Here is a 26,526-nt window from a genome sequence, read left to right as displayed (position 1 = left end):
TAAGTGCATGAAATTGTTATGGGAGTGAGACTGGGGGCAAGCCTCAGGTTTGGTATGCACCTCCTTCCTGTTTAAAACTCAGAGTCGGGTTGACAACCCTGACTTGGGAAATTCCCAGTGATAGGGGGTGGAGTTTGGGGAAGGCGGGGCTTGAGGGGAGAAGCTGCCTTTTCTCCTGGAGAACTGATCCGCCGTAATTCCAGGAGATCTCCAAGAGCTTGGAAATCCTAACTTAGGGAGCTTTCAGGACTTTGTGGTCTGAGTCCACTGCTCAAAGGGGGAGGGAACCCAAACATTGTTATCCTGCTTAAGTTAAACAGGTTATTGAATTATTTCAAACAAAATCTGAAGCACATTCTCTAAAACCGGCTATCCATAGGTCAGTTGTATGACTACATCCACTAAGAAAATTATGACCACCCCTAGTTTTCTGTAAGCGACTGTAAATGAGCAAATAGAATTCCAAACAGATGAGCTTTAAAGCGGCCCCGTGGTGCAGAGTGGTAAAGCAGCAGTACTGCAGTACTGTGGTCTGAACTCTCTGCTCACCACCTGAGTTCGATTCCGGCGGAAGCTGGATTCAGGTAGCCGGCCCAAGGTTGGCTCAGCCTTGCATCCTTCCAAGGTCGGTAAAATGAGTCCCCAGCTTGCTGGGGGGAAATTGTAAAAGACTGGGGAAGGCAATGGCAAACCATCCTGTAAAAAGTCTGCCGTGAAAATGTTGTGAAAGCAACGTCACCCCAGAGTCGGAAACGACTGGTGCTTGCACAGGGAACCTTTCCTTTCCTATCTTTCTTTTTAGGCAAAAACTAGTTTCCTAAGCAGCTCACGGGAATCAATACGCAGGGCTTTTTTTTGTAACAGAAACTCATTTGCATATTAGGCCACACCCTCCTGATGCAGCCAATCCTCCTGGAACTTATGGTAGGCCCTATACTAAGAGCCCTGTAAGCTCCTGGAGGATTGGCTACATCAGGGGTGTGTGTGGCCTAACATGCAAAGGAGTTTTTGCTACAAAAAAAAAAGCGCCCTGTCAATAGATAATACAAATGGCAATTAAAGTTGGACAGGGGGCTCTTGGGCTCAAGCACCGTGAAGGGATATCTACTTTCCTCCTGTTTCTGTGGCTGATTTGATAATGAAAATTCAACAAGAATTTGTACTTAATTAAGCCGCAATCTTAAAGCGTGATCGTAGCTAGACAGAAAGCCTGAATGTACACGGATAGCGTTGTTCTCTTATTTGTAGTCATTTTGCTAGTAAAAAAAGTGTAACAGTAGGGTTGGGAAAGAGAAAGAAAACCAACAGAGCAGAAAGAGATAACTGAATTTCCTGAAACGAATGAGTCACGTTTACATAGCTGTCTTCCAGGGATGCTAAGCACCGGTCGTTCTAGCCCAGAAGGGTCTGCTTTGCTTCCAGCTGGCTATCCAAGATGATGGACAGATGTCCTTTCTGGTGCTACCTGAGATCACCTTTGGACACTCACGAGAAAATCTAGCAATGTAAGAAGAGCATCATACCGCTTTTCCTGGAGGTCCTGGAAGTCCTGGCGGCCCTCGAAAACCTAGGGTTCCCTGAAAATGAGGTCATAAATGCCTGGTTTAGAAGGTGAAATCGTCTTTAAGGGAATTGCTGTTAGAAGGCATAAAAATGTGAGAAAGGAAGACCGATTTCGCACTCACCTAACGCTGCTCTCACGTTCGTCTTCTCAGCGCAGTTTCCCCCCCGATTTCCCACTATCTGCCTCCGGGCTGCAGCAAGGATCGGCGTTTTCACACAGCAAACAGAAACTGGGTTTTAGCGGTTTCTGTTTGCTGCACGAAAACGACGATCCTTACTGTAGCCCCGGGGCAGGTAGTGGGAAATCGGAAGAAAGCCGCGCTGAGAAGATGACGTGAGAGCGGTGTAAGGTGAGTGCGAAATTGATCAAAGTGTTTGACACATCCTGGTAATTCATAGAGTATTCCTGAAAAGTCGGCTGGCTTTACTGCTCAAACTGATTAGATCACATATCTCATTTCCTTCTGCCCATAAGATGCAAAGGACAGACTTGTGCTGCCTCAATTCGCCTCAGGACCATGCGGGGAAGGGAAGCTGCATTTAACCCTTCACTTGTTGTCCCTCTCCGAATTCCTGTTTTGTTATTTGCATTTTTAAAGACATATCTTTTGTCCCCTAAAATGCTAATATAATGAAGTCGCACAAATCAGATCCTTAGTCAATCTAGATCAGTATTGTCTACTCGGACTGGCAGCAGCTCTCCAAGGTCTCATGACCTGCTAACCAATGTTCCCTCCAAGATGCAGAGTCTTGTGAGCAAAAATTCTACTTTGTGAGCTACTGGTATTAAAGTTGTGAGCTACTGGCATTAAAGTTGTGAGCTACTGCATAAAGTATTGTGCTCTGGGACCATTTGTCCTCAGCTAGTACAAAAATGTGTGAGCTGAAGGCTGAAAATCTGTGAGGTAGCTCACGCTAACTCAGCTTAGAGGGAACACTGCTGCTAACTGGTCTTTTTAAAATGGGAGATACTAAGGACAGCTGCAGTCTGTGAGTGTTTTGTTAGAGCTATCTTTTAAATAATTGTTCTTAATTTGATTGGATTTATTCAATTTTTAGCCCGCCCTTCCCGCGAAATAATGTTATTTCATATCACAATCCCTTACTGACGTTGGTCAATTTTCTCATGTTTCAATTTTTCTCTCCCTTAATTTATTTACCCTATTTTATTACATTTTTATTTATCTTCACTGCATTTGGAAGCCCAGGACCTCTGACCTTTCCCATCATTCTTCAAACTATCCAGGTGGTTCAAGTTCCCCAAAAGAGAGTCTAATTCGTTTACTAAGCTAGGCCTCTCTCTGTTCAACTCCTCTCTCATTCCCCCCTTCATTCTGTAATTTTCTGTGAAAATGAGATGCCTTCTATCTTCCCATTATGTCCAAAGAAGCGAGCTCTTTCTCACAAAAGCTCTTGCTGGATTAAATTGAGTTGGTCTTTAAGGTGCCAACGAGTGTTCTATTTTGCTTTGTTAAAGAATTACAGGTTCAAGATTGTTGGAATATTTAGCAGCATAACGAAGGCAGCCCCACACGTGTGTATTAGTTTAAGAAAAAAAAAAAACTATATAAAGGAGAAAAAGGGTTACATTTGGAGAAAAATAGCAAACATCCTGTCTAACTAGTTCTAAATTTCTTAACAGCTTCCCTACTTCCTGCATAGGTGCCCAAACACTAGGGTTGCCAAGTTCTCTTCATCCCCCGGCGGGGGACATTCGCGTGCGCGATGCGTGCATGATGAAATGACTTCACCCGGATGTGATGTCATCAAAATGGTGGCACCTGTGCGGGGCTGCTCTAGGCGTTTCCGGGAAAAAACTATGATTTTCCCAGATGCTCCAGCCATTTGGGAGGTTAAAACTCTATGGTACCTATTGTACCACCATTTTGATGACATCACATCCGGGTGACATCATTGCGCCAGCGATGCAGGGGGAGGTTCCCCTTGCCGGCCCAATGTGGGCCAGCGGATTGAGAACCTCCCGGGCGGGAGATTTCCCATCCGGACCGGGGGTTTGGCAGCCCTACCAAACACACATAGCACCTCAATAAAACATGAACTGCCAATAGACATTGTAAAATTCTATTTGTCAGGGGTGGAATTCTAACCAGTGCTCCTTTGCATATTAGGCCACACACCCCTGATGTAGCCAATCCTCCAAGAGCTGACAAGGCTCTTTAAGAATTGGCTACATCAGGGGTGTGTGGCCTAATATGCAAAGGAACTCCTGCTAGAATTCCACCCCTGCTCTTCATTAGGAATAATATCACCATTAGGGTTTGTAGAATCTTTCGGGATCAAGTGCCGTGTTCTACTGGAGAAAGTTTTCCTACCAGACGTTTCGTTCTCAGCTGCGGAGAACATCCTCAGTGGCGCTGCAGCCGGAGCAGGCGCTCAGACCTTCTTGGCTGCTGTGCATCACTCAATGCACAGCAGCCAAGAAGATCTGAGCGCCTGCTCCGGCTGCAATGCCACTGAGGATGTTCTCCGCAGCTGAGAACGAAACGTCTGGTAGGAAAACTTTCTCCAGTAGAACACGGCACTTGATCCCGAAAGATTCCAGAAATCCTAATGATGTTACCAGCCGTGAAAACCTGAAATCTTTGATAATAATGTCACCTTCTTTCTAGCTATATGTGTAAGAGTGCATTGGTCCTAACCTCAATAGCAAACATTACCATGCCAACATTAATAAGTTAAATCTTTAAGGATGAACTTGCAAACTCAAACATAGGTAGTGGCTTGCGAACTGGTGGCCTGGCAAGAGATCTGGATTTAACCTTTTCCCACCTCCCTCTCTTAACCACTACAATACACCAACCTACTGCAGAGTCACCAGAATTCTTGAACAGAAAACCATTGTTTGGGCAATAAGTACATGGATCTGAGGGGAAAAAACAGAGGAAAAAGAGCCAGACTTACTCTGTCACCAACCGGACCGACTGGTCCAATAAGCCCTCGTAATCCTCTTGGCCCCTGAGGAAGAAAGACAATTGAGAACAAGGTCTTTCAGTTGAGTATCACAGCTGAGTGGGAACTCAGGTCTTATCTGATACCCTAACCCCTACACCATACTGAACTACAACTAAATTAGAGGATTTGTAGCAAAGTCAATAGGTAGGGTTGCCAGATAGACTTACCTGGCCAGCAGGGGGTCTCCTGACGCCCTTCCGGGAAACTGGAACTGATATTGGGCATTTTTGGACCTCCTTCTGGTTTCAGGCCTACTTCCAGTTTGGGTGACACTGGTTTTTGGACAAAACTCTATGGTAAATTTAGCTTCAAACTATAAAGTTTTGCCCCAAAACCAGAGCATCGCCCCTAACTGGAAGTAAGCCTAAAACTGGATGTAAGTCCAAAAAAGTCAATTTGGGGTGAGATTCCCCCCCCCCCGGCTAGCTAGCCAGTAGTGGGCAAAAGTCTATGAAAGTGGGGATTCCCCTGCTGCCACGGGGGCCTGGCAACCCTATCCATGGGCTTAGAAGGGTGTAACTTTGTTTAGGATTGCACTATTACCTTCCAGGTACATCAGACTTCCAGAACATTCTCTTTTATGACTTAAGCACGCTAAAAAATTAGGGGTGCCTTGAAGGAAAAATTAACAGGCCACAGGCATTTAACAGGCAGGCTTCTGGAAAATGAGATTTTAAGCAGTGTATGAAAAGGCTGGATACAAAACCATTGGCAGCTATAATGTATGCAGAGTGGTGGGACAGAGGAAATCTTGAGTTTAAGTGCAGAGGGGAAAGGGTAAAGAGTAACATGTAGAAGGCCAAGAAGTAGATTTTGTCTCGATGCTACAAAAGGCCGGACCGAAAGGGCTCCAGAGAAGGCACCCTGGTTGCTGAGGTGGATGCATTTGGTGTAATTTCGCCCTACCTGAGGGGTTGGCAGACCTGTTCCAAGGCCTCATTCACACTGAATATATGTATAATCAGAGTACACTTTATTTTCCTTTACATGCACATCAAGCAATTCTCACATCACATTCAGTGCATGTCCATTAGAACATGTGATTAAAACCTCATATTTATCCAGCTACTGGGCCCTTGTTTCATTTATAAAGTGAATATACCTTTGGTCTTTCTTTAAGCAGTCACCCCCTAGCATTTCTCACTTGCTCTAATGAAGCAGTTTCCATGCCACCTCTGCATCCCGACTCCTTTCTCTGCAATGCCCCTTCGGCCCCCTGAGATATAAAGACGCAAGGGCCTCCATTCCTGCTTGTATCTGACGAAGGCCACGTTGGCTCTCGAAAGCTCATAACCCAAAAATCTTGTTGGTCTCCGGAGCTTTCTTGGCAGAAAAAGCCCAGCAGGAGCTCCTTTGCATATTAGGCCACACCCCCATGACATCACCAGAAATGGCATCACCTGTTCAGTAGGTTACTTTCCGCATATTAACACAGAACAGTACAGTGCCATCAGCTGCATTTCAAGGATGTGTGTTCTCACAGCCCAATGAGAGATCTTGTTTTGCCCCCCCACCAACACGGCCAGAGAGAGAGAGCCACGTGCAGTGGAGTGGGCAGTGGCAGGCCCAACGTATCCTGGGAAGGGGCACTCATGGGTGGCGCCATATCTCTCGCTCACTTCGCAAGCCCAGGGCTCTTCTTCTAGCAGGAGTTCCTCTGCATATTAGGCCAAGCCCCCCTGATGTAGCCAATCCTCCAAGAGCTTAGAGGGCTCTTAGTACAGGGCCTACTGTAAGCTCCAGGAGGATTGGCTGCATCAGGGGTGTGTGGCCTAACATGCAGAGGAGCTCCTGCTGGAAAAAGAGCCCTGCGCAAGACCATTGGAGGCAGGACCGGATCTACATGTTTTTTGAAAGGGGGGTGGAAATTAAAAAATAGCACCCCCGTATGGGCCCATTCTACCTTATGGGCCCATAGAATAGAATGGACTCCATACCCAATTTGGCGCCCCACCTCCGGTGGCGTCTGGGGCAAGCAATTGGAGGATGGAGGCGACAGAGAAGATGGAACGTGCAGTCTGGGAGCACGTGGGTGCCTAGTGTCTTCCCTCTGCCAGAGTCCTTTTTTTTGAGCTGGAGCCCTGACCAAGCCAGCTGGAACTGCGTTCCTGTGCGTTCCTGCTTTCAAAAAAGCCCTGTTGGTCTCTAAGGTGCTGCTGGACTTGAATTTAGATGACTGCATGGGCATGGAGGGACAGGGCGTAACTAAGCCACTCACAGACAAGGCTTAATCCCATCACACTTTCAGTGAGCGGACATTCTAGCCATCAAAAAAGGTTAATTGTGCAGTTGCTGACAGCTGAGGCTGAACACTGCATCATGGAAAGGCCTTGGGCAGCCAGGCCCTTTCAAACAAGGCATCCGCAGCCAGTCTGTTTCCAGTTCACCGCTATGCTGTCGGCAAATGGTTCGTGCCGTTGGCAGCCCTGGTGGAAACTGCTGATAAGAAACCACAGGCGGCAAGGGGGCCAGAAGGTTGTTTGGACACAAGCATTTCCAGCTGGTGAATTCTAAGAAAAGGCCCAGGGAAATCCTAAGATGTAGGACATCGGTTTTACCTGCAAGCCAACACTTCCTGGAGGTCCCGCAGGGCCTGGCGGTCCTGGTGGTCCCTGAGAGCAAAGAATAACACAACACATGAGACAAGGTGCATTGGCAAGCCCCGTGTCTTCAAAACGCTTCCCAGTTTTCCTCTAATTTCATCATCCCAACCAATGCAAGAGGTAAGAGCTTAGGTGCATGGCATTGCCTTGTCCAATGCCATCTACGGATCAGACAACCACATGCAGCTGAGTTCTTAGGGTTGCCAAGTCCAATACAAGAAATATCCGGGGACTTTGGGGGTGGAGCCAGGAGATGTTGGGGGGGTGGAGCCAAGAGCAAGATTGTGACAAGCATAATTGAACTCCAAAGGGAGTTCTGGGCATCACATTTAAAGGGACCGCACACCTTTTCAATGCCTTCCCTCCATCAGAAATAATAAAGAATAGGGGCCCTTTCTTTTGGAGCCCAAAGAATTGAACCCCCTGGTCCAATCTTTTTGAAACTTGGAGGGTATTTTGGGGAGAGGCACTGGATGCTGTGCTGAAAATATGGCGCCTCTGTCTCAAAAAACAGCCCCCCCACGAGCCCCAGATGCCCACAGACCAATTCTCCATTATACGCTGTGGGTATCGGTATCCATAGGGAATGATGGAGTGCCCAGCAGATATTTTCCTCCCTCCCCCCCGCTTTCTGATGACCCTCCAAACCAGGGATCCCCTGCCCCCACCTGGGGTTTTGCAATCCTAGTTCTTCTAGGTCTCCATCAAGCCTGGAATGATCTACTATGACAGACAATGGCCTCTTGATTCAGGCTAGACTGCTCGAGGTCCCTTCACCAGATATGTCTGGATCTGAACTCAGGACTTTTTGTAGGCAAAGCAGGTGCACCACCCCTCAGACACAATTTCTTCCATAAACATATAAAGCTGCTTCATGCTCCAAGCACAGAAAGCTTGAAAAGGGGAGGGGATGAACATATGGAGCAGAGGTCCATTAGTGGCCATTTGTAGGCCACAAGATGGGGCACTCTGTCTGGGGTAGGGTTGCCAATCCCCAGGTGGGGGCAGGGGATCCCCCGGTTTGGAGGCCCTCCCCCCACTTCAGGGTCGTCAGAAAGCGGGGGGAGGGGAGGGAAATGTCTGCTGGGAACTCTATTATTCCCTATGGAGATTTATTCCCATAGAAAATCATGGAGAATTGATCTGCGGGTATCTGGGGCTCTGGGGGAGCTGTTTTTTGGGGTAGAGGCACCAAATTTTCAGTATAGCATCTAGTGCCTCTCCCCAAAATACCCCCCAAGTTTCAAAAAGATTGGACCAGGGGGTCCAATTCTATGAGCCCCAAAAGAAGATGCCCCTATCCTTCATTATTTCCTATGGAAGGAAGGCATTGAAAAGGTGTGCCGTCCCTTTAAATGTGAGGGCCAGAACTACCTTTGGAGTTCAATTATGCTTGTCACAGCCTTGATCTTGGCTCCAACCCTAATGTCTCCTGGCTCCACCCCCAAAGTCTCCTGGCTCCACCTCCAAAGTCCCCAGATATTTCTTGAATTGCACTTGGCAACCCTAGTCTGGGGCAGTGATGCGCTGTATTCTTGGTGCTTGGTGGGGGGCAACAGTGGGAGGGCTTCTGGAATTCTGGCCCTACTGATGGACGTCCTGATGGCACCTGGTTTTTGGCCACTGTGTGACACAGAGTGTTGGACTGGATGGGCCGTTGGCCTGATCCAACATGGCTTCTCTTATGTTCTTATGTGACACAGAGTGTTGGACTGGATGGGCCATTGGCCTGATCCAACAGGGCTTCTCTTATGTTCTTATGTGACACAGAGTGTTGGACTGGATGGGCCGTTGGCCTGATCCAACATGGCTTCTCTTATGTTCTTATGTGACACAGAGTGTTGGACTGGATGGGCCACTGGCCTGATCCAGCAGGGCTTCTCTTATGTTCTTATGCTATTTCAAGTCTGAGAAGGGATTTGGACTGGGTATCTCCCCCGTATCTCAAGCTAATAGCTTATTCTATCCTGCAAGGCCTCTCTCTTTCTTTATCCAAAAATATTTTCCAAAACGTCGCCTGTTCTTTCTACATCCACTGCTGTTGGGTGACAGTCTGAGGAAGGGTTCTATTTGTACATCTGGAGAGGGGCCTTGATATTTGTCATATAATTTTATTGTTAAATTTAGGAGTTTTTTTTCATATTGTCTCATTCTCAAGGTGTGTCTGAAGAGAAAATTCAACCATCACACAAACAAAAAAAAATAAAAGCTATGAAACTAGCAGTAGTATTAGCACAAAGGCAATAAAAGCAACTATAGTAAGGATCTGTTGAATATAATATTACTCTCATTTTCTCTCCCACAATTCAGCCCTTATTTGAGAGTTGGTGAGTTACGTATATAAAATAGCTGCTGAGGTGTGCACAACATTAGTGTTATTATACAAGTCCTTAGACACATCTGAGCATCCATAGATTTGATACTCTAAAATTACTGCTTTCTCGTAAGAACATAAGAAGAGCTTTACTGGATCAGACCAGTGGTCCATCTAGTCTAGCATCCTGCCTCACACAGTGGCCAATCAGTTCCTCTGGAGGGCCAACAACAGGGTATAGGAGCTGAGGCATTTCCTTAAGGTTGCCTCCAAGGAGACAAGGAGGATCATAGCAGTAGTGACAGACAGTACTGGTTGCATTATCTGAGTTGTGTGGAAAGAAAGTCATCAAATTCCCTTTCAAGCCAGACATCTGCCACATTCTTTATTCTGTCTTGTTCCTAAAAATAACTACTGACTATTATCCAAGGCTGAAATTCTCACAGGCAGATGGCGTTCCTCATAAGTATGGTTACAATGGGCAGCTCTAGGAATTGCCAGAAACTCTATGGGTTTACCATAAAACCATAGAGTTCCAGCAATTCCTAGAGATACCCATTGTTAATTCCAGGTTGTGCAATCAACGGGAGGCCTGGTACTCCTACTCATAATGCTGTTGATTCTGAAAGTCTGCCTGGTCCTACACAAATCAGTTAAAAACATCTTCAGTGCCCTCCCCTACTAAGGGTGCCATATACCCACCACTGCAGTGTCCCCTGGGTGAAAATAAAAACCATTTTTGATTGCAAGACATCACTTCCCATATAAACCTGGACATGGCATCATGCTTTGCTAGGAATCACTGGAAACTCTATGGTGAAACCATCACATTTTTGGCAATTCCCAGAGAGGACTGGCATTACTTCTGGGGAAAACCAGTGATTCCTAGAAAGGTGTGATGTCACTTCCTTTTTTCAAGAAGTGACATCATGATATTGCTGACAGCCACCACCACCCCACCCCACTCCTGCTGGGTGGACATATTGGAATACAAGCAGAAGTCACTCAAGACTGTGCAGCAATAAACTACCCAAACAGGTTACAGTGACCAAAAATTACTTAAGTGTAATGTACTACAATTTACAACATTGACAGGCAAAACATAGTTCATAAGAACACTCTCAGTGTTAGATAAAGTCCCACAAGGGAGTTTCCAATAGGGTTGCCAAGTCCAATTCAAGAAATATCTGGGGACTTTGGGGGCGGAGCCAGGAACAAGGGTGTGGCAAGCATAATTGAACTCCAAGGGAGTTCTGGCCATCACATCTAAAGGGACAGCACACCTTTTTAAATGCCTTTCTTCCATAGGAAGAATTGGACCCCCTGGTCCAATAGTTTTGAAACTTGGGGGGTACTTTGGGGAGAGGCACTAGATACTATACTGAAAATTTGGTGCCTCTACCTCAAAAAACAGCTCCCCGAGAGCCCCCGAAACCTCCAGATCAATTCCCCATTATACCCTATGAGAATCGATCTCCAAATAGGGAATAATGAAGTGCTCAGCAGACATTTCCCTACCACCACCACCCCATATCTGGCGACTTTGAAGCGAGGGATTGGCCTCTCTACTCACGAGTTGCTGCCAACTTCTTCAGACACACCATCCCAAGAGGAAGCTTTTCCAATCGGAGACTGATGCCTCCAGAGGGGGAAAGTCACATGGTGGCTTTGGGGGCGGGGCTTCCCTCCGCCGGCCAGCTGACTGGGGGCGGGAAGGAGCCTGGGAAAGTGGAAGAACCCCTGCTGGAACCTGGGGATTGGCAAGCCTAGTTTCCAATGTAGTGTAGAGTTCCAATGTACAGGAGGTCGACTTGCTATCCTGCCTCGAGGTTTCTTCCAGCAAAGGTATACTCTACAATCTTTTCTTCAATGAAGACAACTTCAGTGAATTCAAGACCACTCCAATTGGAAGGCAACTTCAAGTTCTTCCTCCTCCAAATATTGTAACGGAAGTCTCATACAGTACATTCACAAGTGGACACAAAGTCTCTGTATCAATTCTCAAATGGCAACAGCTCAGAAACGGCTCAAGGTGTCCATATTGGCCAGGCAACCAAATTCTCTCCTTTCAGAAGTGGCTGTTGGCTGATATTCTCAGTTTATGGAATTACCTACTAGCCAAGCACCTGCCCTTGATTATTTGGCACCAGGTGAAAGAGATTTTACTGACCTAGACCTCCCTCTGGTAGAACCTAAGCAGATCTTCTGGAGTTCCACAACAGTTTGCGCTTCTGCTGTCTTATTAATTTAATGTTCTGATGCACTTATTTAGTTTTATTATAGCAGATGGTAACCTGCCTCGAGACCCCACTAGATTGTTAGGCAGAAGATACACATTTTAAATAAATATGTTCCAGCTTCTGTTCTTTTTCAAACACAATTTTTTTCGAATTATTCACCAGAAACAAAACTGATGGTTTAAAGCCTTACCTTCTCTCCATCTTTGCCTGTTTCTCCAGGCTCACCTTTGTAACCAGTATGGCCCTAAGAATAAAGCCACAATAATTAGAATCACATTCACGTGACCATGTGGATCATTTGACGAAAAGCGAGGGCTAGGGCTAGTGAGGGTTTTAGAACACTTTTAGAAGAAGAAGAAGAATTGCAGATTTATACCCCGCCCTTCTCTCTGAACCAGTCTCAGAGCGGCTTACAATCTCCTATATCTTCTCCCCCCACAACAGACACCCTGTGAGGTGGGTGGGGCTGGAGAGGGCTCTCACAGCAGCTGCCCTTTCAAGGACAGAGAGCGGCTCACAATCTCCTTTCCCTTCCTCCCCAACAACAGACACCCTGTGAGGTGGGTGGGGCTGGAGAGGGCTCTCCCAGCAGCTGCCCTTTCAAGGACAGAGTCTCAGAAAGGCTCACAATCTCCTTTCCCTTCCTCCCCCACAACAGACACCCTGTGAGGTAGATGAAGATATTGGATTTATATCCCACCCTCCACTCCAAAGAGTCTCAGAGCGGCTCACAATCTCCTTTACCTTCCTCCCCCACAACAAACACCCTGTGAGGTGGGTGGGGCTGGAGAGGGCTCTCACAGCAGCTGTCCTTTCAAGGACAACCTCTGCCAGAGCTATGGCTAACTCAAGGCCATTCTAGCAGGTGCATGTGGAGGAGTGTGGAATCAAACCCGGTTCTCCCAGATAAGAGTCCACGCACTTAACCACTACACCAAACTGGCTCTCTTTAGTAAGATTGAAACAAAAGACTGTCAGTTCAGCTTATTAATTGAAAAATTTCATTCTTCCCTGTACGAACTCAAATTTTGGTGGTGGTGATGCCGTTTCGAAGTGTTTTAAAAGTTCCCCATCATTTATTTATTTTTTTGAAATAAAAGTTCTCCAGAAGTCAGAGCAAATGCTAAGGGCAGAATCAAAACACCATGCCATTGGAAGCTACTTTAGACAAAGACTGATTTCCCACTACCCTTATGCCGCTCTCACTCTCCTCTTCTCCGCGGGGTTTCCGTCGGATTTCACGCGATCTGCCCCGGGACTGCAACTCGCTCCACCTCTTTCACACAGCAAACAAGATCCTTTAAAAATCAGTTTCTGTTTGCTGCGCGAAAAAGGTGAAGCTAGCTGCAGCTCCGGGGCAGATAGTGTGAAATCCGACGGAACCCCTGCGGAGAAGAGGAGCATGAGAGTGGCATAAAGCTAGTGGGAAAGTCAGACCACATGGGCTTTTACCAAAGAGTTTTTGCCCCAAAAAACTGAATGTCACCCCTGACATCCTCATTGTGCCAACATCAGTTCTGGATCATGTAGGCATGTAATTCCCCACCACCACCAGCCAGCTGGCTGGTAGCAGAGAGGTGCAGCCTGGCAGAGGGAGACCCACTTCCCCAACTGGGGGGGTCTGGCATCCCTGTTAGGGTCTGTACTACAATGTACAGCTTGCTGAAAGAAGGATCCTACTGTGGAATTTTGCATCGTTTCATGTGTTGCATTAAGACTTATGCTTTGCTGCAGTTCTGTTTTCAGACTTCTGGTTGGTTCTATGACCCCAGTCTTATTTCATTGTTTATTGAATGCCCTGTCTTGTTTTTTTTTTTTGTAATTTTTATGTGCATGTGAGTTTGTGTGTGTGCACCTGGAAGTCATGGTGACCTCTGGTGACTGACCCCTACTGGGGGCATGGAAGATATTCAGAGACGTGGCTGAATAAAGCCTGCCCCCCCTCCCAACCGCTGGTATTCCAAGGAGGTCTCTCATTCAATTACTCGCCAGAGTTGACCCGGCTTAGCGCCCGAGATCTGACCAGATTAGGCGTGCCTGGGCTATCCAGGTAAAGGCAAACGTCACATCTTGTTGATTGTATCGGCTCACTCCTTACAATCCACCTCGAGCCCAAGGGAGAAAGGCAGACTATAAATGATATAAATACATAAATATTGTACCCAAATGTCTCTTTACCTTGAATCCTGGTACTCCTGGTGGCCCTGGAGGGCCAGGAGGACAGAGGGCCGGACACTAAAGCATAAAACAAGAGAGAAGAAGTCATATTTAACTATCACAAAAGAACCCACAAGAGGTTCTGTCTTCCCTATTATCCCTTCTGAGGAAGAAAGAAGGCCGTCATGTAAATGACCCACCAAACATTAACTGCAGAAAGGAGAACCTCATGAGAAGAAGATGATGTTGGATTTATATCCCGCCCTATACTCTGAATCTCAGAATCTCAGAGCGGTCAATCTCCTTTACCTTCCCCCCCCCCCCCCCGCACACACACAACAGGCACCCTGTGAGGTAGGTGGAGCTGAGAGACCTCTTACAGCAGCTGCCCTTTCAAGGACAACTCTGAGATAGCTATGGCTGACCTAAGGCCATTCCAGCAGCTGCAAGTGGAGGAGTGAGGAATCAAACCTGGTTTTCCCAGATAAGAGTCCGTGCACTTAATCACTACACCAAACTGGCTCTCACATCAAACTTGAGCAATCTTAGCAAAGTGGAAAGATGGTAAAGCCACCAGTGACCACTACTGTGAAGAGTCTCTCGATTTTCTGTATTATATCCGAAGTGTACATAGTTATTCCACCCCCTGCGCTGCCTGAATTTGATCACACGGACATGTGATGCTGCCTTATACTGAATCAGTCAAAGTCAATGCAAATAAACTGTGATCACAAAGCGCTAATAAAGTACGACAGCATTTACGGGCAAGTAACAGACAAAGCAGTCCTCTTAAATAAGCACACAAATATATCAGAATTTCAATAATAAAAGTCCATAAAAAGTTTCAACAGCATAGAGGCAATGCATCCATAAAGGAATCCACCAAATTATACATGCATTCCGGATTAGGGGTGTGAATTCTGTTCAGCCAAACTAAATACAACCCTGCAAAACAGTTGATTCTGGCCGCGTACAGCCGAATTCTGGCCATATACAGCCGAATCAGATTCTCAGAAAGTGCTTGTGCAAAGTCTTCTTCAATAATTGGTGCCAAAAATGGAGCATTGTATTGGACCTCCTAAACCAATCTTCTTTATTGGATGAGTACCACAGCGTTGGAATTGATTGCGCTGAAAAATCATTTGGACTAATGTGTATGAACTGTGATTGACTTTGCACGAATATGCTTTATGAAATAAGAATAGCAAGTGTCTTTAGTAATTAGACCATGGTCTTATCTTTGTATTTGTGCTGAACCTTTCGGTGGTGGCTGGAGATCTCCCACTATTACAATTGATCTCCATCCAGCAGAGATCAGTTCCCCCAGAGAAAATGGCTGCTTTGGACATTGGTGGCTACGCAGGGGTGGAATTCTAGGAGGAGCTCCTTTGCATATTAGGCCACACACCCCTGATGCAGCCAATCCTCCAAAAGTTTACAAGGCTCTTTTTTGTAAGCTCTTGGAGGATTGGCTGCATCAGGGGTGTGTGGCCTAATATGCAAAGGAGCTCCTCCTAGAATTCCACCCCTGTGTCTACGGCATTATGCCCTGCTGAGGACCCTCCCCCAACCTGGCTTTTCCCAGTCTCCACTCCCCAAATCTCCAAATAGTTTCCAAGCCCACATCTGTCGACCCTCCTCCCGTCACGTCCCATCCCCAAACCCTTCCCTTTCCAGGCTCCGCCCCCAAATCTCCAGGAATTTCCCAATTGAGTTGGCAACGCTATTTAAGATTATTAATGTTATATACAGGAATGAAATATAGAGGCTCTTTTTGAGCAGAGACATAGAGTGATTCCTCACCGGCATTTGCTCCGCCCCCATGCTTCTCCCTGTACCGGCTCAAACGATGGATTCCCCATTAGTTGCTCCGCGGACGCCTCTTACATCGTGGCTACTTCCTATTACTGTCGCAGTAACAGGATGCTGGTTTTTTGGAGTTCCAGTTGCTGCAACGGGAAACGGAAGTAGTCCGGAAGCAAGAGGAAGTGCGGAGCGACTGGTGGGGAATCGATGGCTTGTGCCAATGCAAGGAGAAGCACAAATGCGGAGCAAAGGCCGGTGAGGGATAATCACCCATAGTTTTCAGCCTTGCTTATCTTTGTCGGAAGTCAGATGTGAGATTAGCTATATTTTGGGGAGTGGTTGTACAGTAGCGGCTGAACAAATCCGCTGGAGTAAAAACGAGACATTTCCCCAGTGTCTTTTGTCTTCCAAGCATGTAATTTCATGCCAGGGGTATAATTTTCGATTAACTTCTACAGGATGTTCTTTTTGTAAAGAGAAAAAGGAAAGAAAATGCTGTCATTTCCCACCCAGCCTCTAGAAGATTTTTCAATAAGGCGGTACAAGGAAATTATCGGCTTCTCCTCGAGTGCTCCAATTAGGAAACTAAAGAAGCTGTCATAACAGCAGATGGGAAATTCTTGAAATGCAGCTCGCTGGCTCATTAATGTCATGTTTGTTTCATCGCGAACCATCCAGACATTTTTTGCTCAGAACTGAAAAGAACAAACAACAATCGCCACCCCCTCCCCGCTTGGCTCCTGTCACCTCCAGAAACAAACCGCTAAATAAATCTGACTTTTCCCCAATTTCAAAGGTGAGCTTGAAAGGGAGGCCTTAAAAAAAAAGAAGAGATACTGTCGAGCGATAGGCTTCTTTATCAAGATGCCAACTCAAGATATGCAGAACCAGCGCTAGCCGTCATAAATCATATTTCATGTTTTCTGGCCTGAAGTGAACACCTGCATTTTGGAAAGGATCCAAGAATCGTTGCGGGAATGAACTGGGGGATGGCAGGAGGAGAGAGAAAACTCTTTGCAAAGCATCCTTACAACAGATCTCTCTCAGCATATGCAAAGCATACTTCTCTCTCCCCTCCCCCCCCCCCAGGCTTGCCAACTCCGTTGGAAAATTCCTGGAGATATGGGGATGGAGCCTGGAGAAGGTGGAGTTGGGGGAAGGAAGGGATGATCTTGAGAGTCCCTTAGACTGCAAGATCAAATCAGTCAGTCCTAAGGGAAATCAACCCTGACTGTTCCCTGGAAGGTCAGATGCTGAAGCTGAAGCTCAAATACTTTGGCCACCCAATGAGAAGGGAGCACTCCCTGGAGAAGACCCTGATGCTGGGAAAGAGAGAAGGCAAAAGAAGAAGGGGATGGCAAAAGATGAGATGGCTAGACAGCATTACTGATGTAACTAACACGAATCTGAGCAGACTTCGGAGGATGGTAGAAGACAGGAGGGCCTGGCGTGACTCTGTCCATGGGGTCGCAAAGAGCTGGACTCGACTGTGCGACTGAACAACAATAACCAATGTGCAGGAGTTTTTGAGATGGAAGGAAGATGCATTCAAATATACTCTTCCTCCAAACCACATGCCTTCTGGAAACTTTGCAAACTCTTCCCAATGCCCTGCTGAACATTTGCTATTTGCTGTCATTCTTGCTTCAAGACAGAACCAAGGGAGCTGTTAGCTGAGATCCCCCATTCCCCTTGAATCCCAAATCAAAACCCAGTTCCACCCAAATAAGCCTGTCTGTGATGCAGGAATGGCTGTGACCTTATTTTGCATAACCACTTAGGCAGAGATTAGCTTGATGGGTATGCAGAGTAGGGCCCTTTCAATGGCGGACCCCAGACTTTGCGACGGTCAGTGCAATATGTCGATGTGCAATAGCTCAAAAACTTTTGCGCAATACGTCAGTGCATAATACCTCAAAAACCTTTTGCGCAATACAGCAGTGCGTAAAACCTCAAATGCTTTTGCGCAATACGTCAGTGCGTAATACCGCAAACGCTTTTGCGCAATATGCCATTGGGTAATATCTCAAAAACATTTGAGCGGGTATAAGAAGAAATGTTACCTGAAGGTCTCCGTTGCCATCAGGAAGAACTCCAGGCACACCCTGCAACCAAGAAAATTTGAAAGTTTTATTCATCTACATCCACAAAGTATGTCACAGACAAAGGGTATTGTAGCAGTTACGTGTACACAGCATTGTTCAGGATGTCATTGTCACTGCACTCAGAGAACAGAGAATCCTCTTATCAAGTCTGAACACTCATATGAACATACAAAGTTGCCTTATACTGAATCAGACCATCTGTCCATCAAGGTCAGTACCGTATCTACTCAGACTGGCAGCAGCTCTCTAGAGTTTTGGGTCTTTCCCATCACCTACCACCTGATACTTTTAGCTGGAGGTAGCAGGGACTGAACCTGGGACTTCCTGCATGCCAAGCAGAGACTCTTGTACTGAGCCACAAGCCCTCCCCTGAAGTTCAGCTTCCAAAGAATCGACAACTGTGAATGAACACAAGGTCATCGAACAGCCTTCAACTATGAAGCAAGACCATCCACCAGCCCACCAGCTCAACAGGCCAGACCACAAGGGAATATATGTAGGCGACCCAGCAAAGTCTCACTGTATCATGGATGTCTAGTCCTTATAATTCCAAAGACTGTACTCTTCAGTTCTTGAGTCAGCCAGTGTATTTCTTTCCAATTCAACAGCACCGAGGTGCCCTGAAGTCTATTATGGTTGTTCATCAGCTGCTGCTATACAGAAAACAATGCTCTTATGCAGGGGAGGAATTCTAGCAGGAGCTCCTTTGCATATTCGGCCACACACCCCTGATGTAGCCAATCCTCCGAGAGCTTACAAGGCTCTTTTTTGTAAGCTCTCGGAGGATTGGCTACATCAGGGGTGTGTGGCCTAATATGCAAAGGAGCTCCTGCTAGAATTCCACCCCTGCTCTTATGCTAAGTAAAGGAAGTGTAAAGGAAGTGAGCCTGCCCCGGCGAGGAGGGCGGGATATAAATAAAATTATCTATCTAATCTAGTTGGGCATGGATGTTAGGCACTGAATGGATCCATCAAGTTGTCAGTACACTGCAATGATCTAAGAATCTTGACTTACTGGTGGACCTGGAGGCCCAGGTGGTCCAGCAAATCCTGGAAGTCCAGATGGTCCCTAAACAGAAGGAGAAAAGGACAAATTCCAGTATAACCACTTTATAATTATCTAATGACCATCTTCTGCACAAGCCAGGTAGAAAACCCTAGGTAGATGAAGCACATATGATACTTTGGGGGTCCGTCAGCCATTTTTCTCCAGGCCAGTTCGGCAAGGGATCTTGGAGGTTTTTGCCATCTTCTGAGCATCCCCTGGGTCACTGGAGATATAAGTGTGTGTGTGAGGGTGGTATTTGTGAAGTTCCTGCAGTGTGCAAGGGATTGGACTAGATGACCCTGCAGACCCCTTCCAACTCTATGATTCGATGATATGGTAATAAGAACATAAGAGAAGCCATGTTAGATCAGGCCAATGGCCCATCCAGTCCAACATTCTGAGTCACACAGCAGCCAAATATATATATATACACACACACTGTGGCTAATAGCCACTGATGGACCTCTGCTCCATATTTTTATCTAACCCCCTCTTGAAGGTGGCTATCCTTGAGGCTGCCACCACCTCTTGTGGCAGTGAATTCCACATGTTAATCAACCTTTGGGTGAAGAAGTACTTCCTTTTATCTGTTTTAACCTGTCTGCTCAGCAATTTCATCGAATGCCCACGAGTTCTTGTATTGTGAGAAAGGGAGAAAAGTACTTCTTTCTCTACTTTCTCCATCCCAAGCATTATCTTGTAAACCTCATCATGTCACCCCGCAGTCGATGTTTCTCCAAGCTAAAGAGTCCCAAGCGTTTCAACCTTTCTTCATAGGGAAAGTGTTCTAGCCCTTTAATCATTCTAGTTGCCCTTTTCTGGACTTTCGCCAATGCTATAATATCCTTTTTGAGGTGCGGCGACCAGAACTGCACACAGTACTCCAAATGAGACTGCACCATCGATTTATACAGGGGCATTATGATACTGGCTGATTTATTTTCAATTCCCTTCCTAATAATTCCCAGCATGGCGTTGGCTCAAAATATATAGATGACAGAAGTCCCCAGAATGTTTAGTTGCTAACAGTGTTCCCTCTAAGTAGAGTTAGCATGAACTAGCTCACAGATTTTTAGCCTCCAGCTCACACATTTTTGTCTTCGCTCAGGAAAAATAGCCCCAGAGCAAACCAATTAATGCAGTAGCTCACAACTTTAATGCCAATAACTTTAATACCAGTAGCTCACAAAGTAAAATTTTTGCTCACAAGACTCTGCAGCTTAGAGGGAACATTGGTTGTTAGTTGTTAATTGTTTCTAGCTGCTTCTTCTTAAGATAGGGTGAAGGAGGAGGTCTGCTAGTTTATGCTTCACCCAGAGCCAACCCGCTCTTTAATACCGTCCTGCATGTGATCCATGTTCAGAGAAGGAGGAGGAGGATTTATACCCTGCTCTTTACTCGGAGTCATAGAGCAGCTTACAATCTCCTCCCTTTCCTCTCCCCACAACAGATACCCTGTTTGTCTGGCATCGTGTGTGTATGGGGGCATCATATTTCCAGGAGAGATCTGCAGAGACATGTGACTCCATGGGAGGCCATGAGGATAGAGGGAGAGAACAAAGGGAGAGAGTGGAGGAGGTCAGAGGGCAGCTCCCAGGTTAAAACCATGAGAGGCATCCCATTCAAGGAGGCAATGCCTATATGCACTTAGAGTGATGTAGCACCTCCCAAGGCCCAGGCATGCTAAGTCACTACCTCCAACACTGGACACCCATCTAATTCCAGCATTGGGTTTTCTACAGAGCCCAACTAGATGCTTTTGAGAAACCAACAATCATACAAAGGCCTCAGCTGGCTCCAGAGCTCTTTTTCTAGCAGGAGCTCCTCTGCATATTAGGCCACGCCCCCTGATGTAGCCAATCCTTCAGGAGCTTACAGGGTAAGCTCTGTAAGCTCCTATTGTAAGCTCCAGGAGGATTGGCTACATCAGGGGGCGTGGCCTAATATGCAGAGGAGCTCCTGCTAGAAAAAAGAGGCCTGGCTGGCTCCACTATGAACCCCCAATCTCCTTCTCCTCTGCCAGAGCTGGAGTTTGAGGAGTAGGGTTGCCAGGTCCTCTGTGACCTCCATAGAGTTTCCCTCCCAAATTGCTAGAGCATCTGGGAAAACCATAGAGTTTTCCCAGAAGCTCCTAGAGTGGGAAGCACGCAATGTCACTGGCACGATGACATCATTTGCGAGTGAGGTCATCGGGTCGGCGACGTCGGGAGGGGATCCCCCTGCTGGCTCAATGCAAGCCGGTGGGTTGGGGACCTCTGGAGTGGGAGAACCACCTTTCTGGGAGCTTGGAAGCCCGATTGAGAAAGTATGCTCAGGGGGTGCTGGGTTGAGGAGATACATGAAGATGGCCGATGGCAGTGAAGAGGCTGGCAGCAAGGGGATCAATGCAGACAGGAAACTTTGGTAGAAAGAGACACTCACCGGTGGTCCTTGAAACCCGTTTGCACCTGGGAGGCCACTGGGTCCAGAAGGTCCCTGTAAAAGAGAGACAACAAAGCATCTATCACAAAATAGCCACAAGGAATCTTCAGCCTGAAAATATGTCACATCTAGATTTCAAACTGGGCTGGTTTCTCTTTTCAGTCCTCACAACTGATGACTGGGTAAGACCCAAGAGAGTATACGTTCTATTGCAGGGCGCTTTTTTTTTGTAGAAAAAGTCCTGTGGGAACTCATTTGTATATTAGGCCACACCCCCTGATGTCACCATTGTTTCACATAGGGCTTTTTTGTAGGAAAAGCCCAGCAGGAACACATTTGCATATTAGGCCACACGCTCTGATACCAAGCCAGCCAGAACTACGTTCCTATGCGTTCCTGCTCAAAAAAAGCCCTGGTTCTATGTATTTTTAGAGGTGTGCTTCCACATCTTTGTTTCTTCCTCCCAAAAGGCCAAGGGTGCAAGGTGAATATGTCGCGGTGTAAGATGCGCTCCTATTTTTGTAAGTAAAATTTCTTACTCTTCTTATCCTTGGAGTCAGATCATCTCTGTCATTTGTCTGAACAGCATTTTCCCCTTAACTGGGAAACATGGAGGATCAAGCATAATATGTAAAGCTTCTGTGCTTCCAAGGCAAATTATATATATATAGATTTACATTTAACCTTACGAGAACAAGGATAGAATACACAGACTTTGGGGACCTGCTTAGAGACTCTGTAAAAGGAAATGCAAAAATGTGAGCTTACACAATGTCATTATCCAACGATATCATTATCAAAATCTCCTTTCTAAAGAGGGCTGGCCTTACTTACCGGAGGTCCTGGGAGTCCTCTGTCCTGCAAAACAGGTTAAAATAATATTTTAAGAAGCACACCACTTTTTGCAAAACAGGCCACCATTTGCAAAGTCATCCCCTTTCCCTTCCTTTTACAAAAATGGACAACTGGAAATGGCTCTTGAGGAACCTGTTAGTACTTTGCATGACCTGAATGCTAAAGGCTTTTACCTGGCAGTGAATTCCATTCTTTTTAGAGGATCTTAAAAGATAGGATTCTGGCATATGGGTTATACTCGGAATCTGCCATTTTAAAGTGGGGGGGGGGGGATTGCCTGCATAGTTCATGGCTATTCCCCAGTTACAGTCATGGGAGATGTCACTCGAGTCTCTAATCTGTCCAGATGTTATACAAGGACTCCCAGTCTTATCCGTTCCACTTTTAATCAACACAATTTTTGTTTCAGTTTTGATAAAGGAAGTTGGAACACACAGGATCCATCCTACGAGCAGTTTCCCTTTCCTCTGGGGCAGGCAGCCTTGTCTCAGTGGAAGAGGCTCATGTGTCCAAGGGAAGGCCCCTTCCCTTCCACCAGAGGAAAGCGTCACTGCTACTGGCACAGGTCCATGAAACCCAGCCCACAGTGCTTGGGAGAAGTCAGAGGCTTGCAATAAGCATTAGAAGCTAAATGTGCTCAAGTGGGCTTGGTGCAATTCCACTCCCCTTCTTTCCAATCAGGGCTGGGTTAACAATTAGGCCAAGTAGGCACTGGCCTATGGGCCCCCACGCCCCAGGCCAGCTTTCCCCCCTGCTTGCAGCCCTCCCAGCCTGCAAGTGCAGCCAGCAACTGAGCCACTCTTTGCCTGCCTTGCCTGATGTGGCTACTGCTGGTGTCGTCACCAAGTTTGCCTCTCTCTGCCTCTCCCCTGCAGCTTTGTCAAAGGGGCTTTGGAGAAGGTGCCTGCAGGCTACAGTGAGAGCTGCGAGTGGTTGGGTGGGTGCTCCAACTCTGAAATAATTTGCAAGATGCCCCCATGATTTTGACTGCCTAGGGGCCTCCGTAGGGTTTAATCCGGCACTGTTCCCAATCCTGACACTTAGAATCATAGAGTTGGAAGGGACTTCCAAGGTCATCTAGTTCAACCCCCTGCACAATGCAGGGAAACTCACAAATACCTCCCCTAAATAAAGCTCCGTGGCGCAGAATGGTAAAGCTGCAGTACTGCAATCGGAGCCCTCTGCTCAGGACCTGAGTTTGATCCCAGCGGAAGCTGGGTTCAGGTAGCCGGCTCAAGATTGACTCAGCCTTCCGTCCTTCCGAGGTCAGTAAAATGGGAACCCAGCTTGCTGAGGGGAAAGTGTAAAAGACTGGGGAAGGCAATGGCAAACCACCCCGTAAAAAGCCTGCCGTGAAAACGTTGTGAAAGCAACGTCACCCCAGAGTGGGAAACGACTGGTGCTTGCACAGGGGACTACCTTTACCTTTAAATTCACAGAATCCTCATTGCTTCCCCTTGCAAAGATAACTGTGGAAATCTCAGACAACTCAGCGTACCAGACTGCCCACTGCTCTTCCTCTCTAAGATTTACATCCGCTACAGATTGGCCCCACGTCTATTTATGACAATAGGAAGAACATTCCCAATTGCTCCTTGTTAACCAGCAACAAGTAAACATTTGCACAGTTGATGTCCTATCTCATTATGGAAAATATATCCAGTAGGGAGGATATTCACTTACCGCTGGTCCAGCTGGTCCCGGAGGCCCAATGGCTCCCTGAAGAATTGAAACAGAACAGTTAATACTGAGTTCCTGAGAAGGTCCATTGTTTGGTGAGGTTTTGCTTTTTCACAAAGTTGTCTTTTCAGGGAGGGGAGAGCAGAAAAGATTGCAGGGGGAGAAACCCTACCGATCTCAATGATTTTCATCTGGACTGACTTTGCACTAGGGCTTGTTCCGAGCGGCGAGCCCTTTTGCTCCCGAGTCTTCTTTCCGTTTTCACGCAAGTTGCCCCTGGAGCTGCAAGTTGACACGGAGCTTTTCCACAGCAAGCAGAAGCCTCTTCCAAGCAGTTTCTGCTTGCCGCAGGAGAATGGCATGCTAACTGGCAGCTCCGGGGCAACTTGTGTGAAAACGGAGAGAAGCCCCAGGAGAAAAGGGGTTCTCCACCCGGAACAAGCCTTGTGCAAAATTGGTGCTGGTTTCTGAAGATTGCTGTCCTTCATGTGATCTTTGTGTTTGCGGAGGTTCCCTTTGGTCCCTAGTAGCCACTAGTAGACCTCTCCTCTATGAATCTATCTAATCCCCCTGTTGTGTCCTAGGCTCAAATGGGAGAACTGTTACTTTTGGAGGGAACTGTTACTTTTGGAGGGAAGCCGAACAAGCCAGAGCTTGAACTCCACACCAGGGTTCCAGAGAAGGCCTAAGAGTGCCCAATCAGGGGAAGGATTGAAACATAAGTAGCCAATCAACATCCAGGCTCATACTGTACCCTGATAGGCCCTTAGGGCCCTGTAAATAGCCAATCCGTGTAGATAGTTAAGGACCAATCAGAAGGGGGCAAGAATTGTATAAAGGAGCGGGAAGTTTGAACAGAGCTCAGTCTGTGTGTGTGTTCCTGAAGTAAAGCTTGCTGAAATCACTCTCTGACTCTGGTCTCTTACTGCGCCGACCCCAGTACTTTACATCCCCATTTAAAACAGTTTATTTCTTTGGCCACCGCTACATCCTCCAGCAGCGAATTCCACATTCAAACCACTCTCTGTACAAAGTAGTCTTTCCTTTGTCCATCCTGAATCTCCCTCCCATCAGCTTCACCGGATGCTCTCGAGTTCTAGCTTTTTGGGAAAGGGAGAAAAAGTTCTCTTTGGCAACTCTTTTCCTCACCCCAGTGCATAATTTTATACACCTCTAACCTAAGAACAATAAATTGCCGGCAGAAATTTTACAATTGCTTGATTAAGCAAAGTTGTAAATCTCCGCACTTCTTTCTCCCTAGGTGCTCACATGTAATACACCTCTAATACCACTGTTATTTTCTTGCAATTGGTGCTATTTGATCCTTCACGCAGGGCCTGCAGCTGCTGATCTTTGGCAGCATGTACCTGCGCCGAGAACATTGGGCAATTGGGATCGTTATTTCATTGGACTCCCTTAAATTTTCAGACTTGACAACCAGCAGATGGCTAGATTTGTAAGCTGGCCATAGGACTGCCCGCCGGTTGCGCTTTCCACATCCACAACCATCTCATTCTGAGCTCAGCACTGCAGAAAGATTAGGGGAGGGACGGTGGCTCAGTGGTAGAGCATCTGCTTGGGAAGCAGAAGGTCCCAGGTTCAATCCTTGGCATCTCCAAAAAAGGGTCCAGGCAAATAGGCGTGAAAAACCTCAGCTTGAGACCCTGGAGAGCAGGGGAGGGATGGTGGCTCAGTGGTAGAACATCTGCTTGGGAAGCAGAAGGTCCCAGGTTCAATCCCTGGCATCTCCAAAAAAGGGTCCAGGCAAATAGGTGTGAAAAACCTCAGCTTGAGACCCTGGAGAGCTGCTGCCAGTCTGAGAAGACAATACTGACTTTGATGGACCAAGGGTCTGATTCAGTATAAGGCAGCTTCATATGTTCATGTATGTGTGCGCGTTCAAAGATTCACAAGCTGTTCAGGTTTTCTACCTGTTGATTGCACCTTGAGGTCAAAACACCTTCTTCCGTTCACTCCTTCGGATTCTTGAAACTAAGCTGTGCTTCGGAGAGCGAGTTTGCGATCTAGAATCTGACTGCGAATTCAAGTTCACGGTTCAAGTGCATTAGTTTGTGTCTCATTAGGCTGTGGTCACACATGTTAAATAACGCCTTTTCAATCCACTTTCAATGCACTTTCAAACTGGATTTTGCCAGTTCACACAGTAAAATCCAATTGAAAGTGCACTGAAGGAGGATTGAAACTGCACTATTTAGCACGTGTGATCGCAGCCTCAGAATCATAGAGCTGGAAGGAACCTCTGGGGTCATCTAGTCCAACCCCCTGCACAATCCAGGAAATTCACAAATGCCTCCTTCCCACACCCCCAGTGACCTCTGCTCCATGCCCAGAAGAAGGCCAAAAAACCCCCACACCCTCCAGGATCCCTTGCCAAACTGGCCTGGAGAAAAAATGCTTCTTGACCCCAAAGGACAACCAGCATTTCCTTGGACATGTAAGAAAGAGCCACAAGAACGAAGCACTGATGCAACCCTTCCTGCCCTCCTTCTCATGATCTAGGGTTCCCAGGTCCAACTCAGAAAATATCTGGGGACTTTGGGGGTGGAGCCAGGAGACTTTCCTGTTCCCTAAATTAAATAAATAAATTTTTAAAACACAGTAGTGCAGCTCCCCTGAATACAGTCATTATTTCCTTGTCCCCCAGCAGCGGGCTGCACTTCCACTAAATGAAACTGAACAAAGCAGACAAAATAGACAAAATAAGCACAATTTTGCAAGCGCACACTTTTGTGATCTCACT

The 26,526-nt window shown here is 46.7% G+C and overlaps 1 protein-coding gene across 1 annotated transcript in view; it reads right to left on the bottom strand.

The window, feature by feature from the left end:
* COL9A3 (collagen type IX alpha 3 chain) overlaps positions 1 to 26,526 on the bottom strand; it is a 97,675-nt gene that overhangs the window by 47,061 nt on the left and 24,088 nt on the right. The window contains exons 6-17 of the mRNA XM_060232937.1: positions 25,035 to 25,132; positions 23,769 to 23,804; positions 22,065 to 22,088; positions 21,231 to 21,284; positions 18,777 to 18,830; positions 17,720 to 17,761; positions 13,872 to 13,928; positions 11,884 to 11,937; positions 7,095 to 7,148; positions 4,486 to 4,539; positions 2,054 to 2,186; positions 1,524 to 1,577 (exon numbers count right to left, since the gene is read on the bottom strand). Coding sequence (XP_060088920.1) covers positions 1,524 to 1,577; positions 2,054 to 2,186; positions 4,486 to 4,539; positions 7,095 to 7,148; positions 11,884 to 11,937; positions 13,872 to 13,928; positions 17,720 to 17,761; positions 18,777 to 18,830; positions 21,231 to 21,284; positions 22,065 to 22,088; positions 23,769 to 23,804; positions 25,035 to 25,132 — 714 coding nt within the window. The remainder of the gene's footprint in view (positions 1 to 1,523; positions 1,578 to 2,053; positions 2,187 to 4,485; positions 4,540 to 7,094; positions 7,149 to 11,883; positions 11,938 to 13,871; positions 13,929 to 17,719; positions 17,762 to 18,776; positions 18,831 to 21,230; positions 21,285 to 22,064; positions 22,089 to 23,768; positions 23,805 to 25,034; positions 25,133 to 26,526) is intronic.

Source organism: Heteronotia binoei, chromosome 2 (assembly GCF_032191835.1).
Source record: "Heteronotia binoei isolate CCM8104 ecotype False Entrance Well chromosome 2, APGP_CSIRO_Hbin_v1, whole genome shotgun sequence".
Classification (NCBI taxonomy): Eukaryota; Metazoa; Chordata; class Lepidosauria; order Squamata; family Gekkonidae; genus Heteronotia; species Heteronotia binoei.
This window is presented reverse-complemented; position numbering and strand designations above follow the sequence as displayed.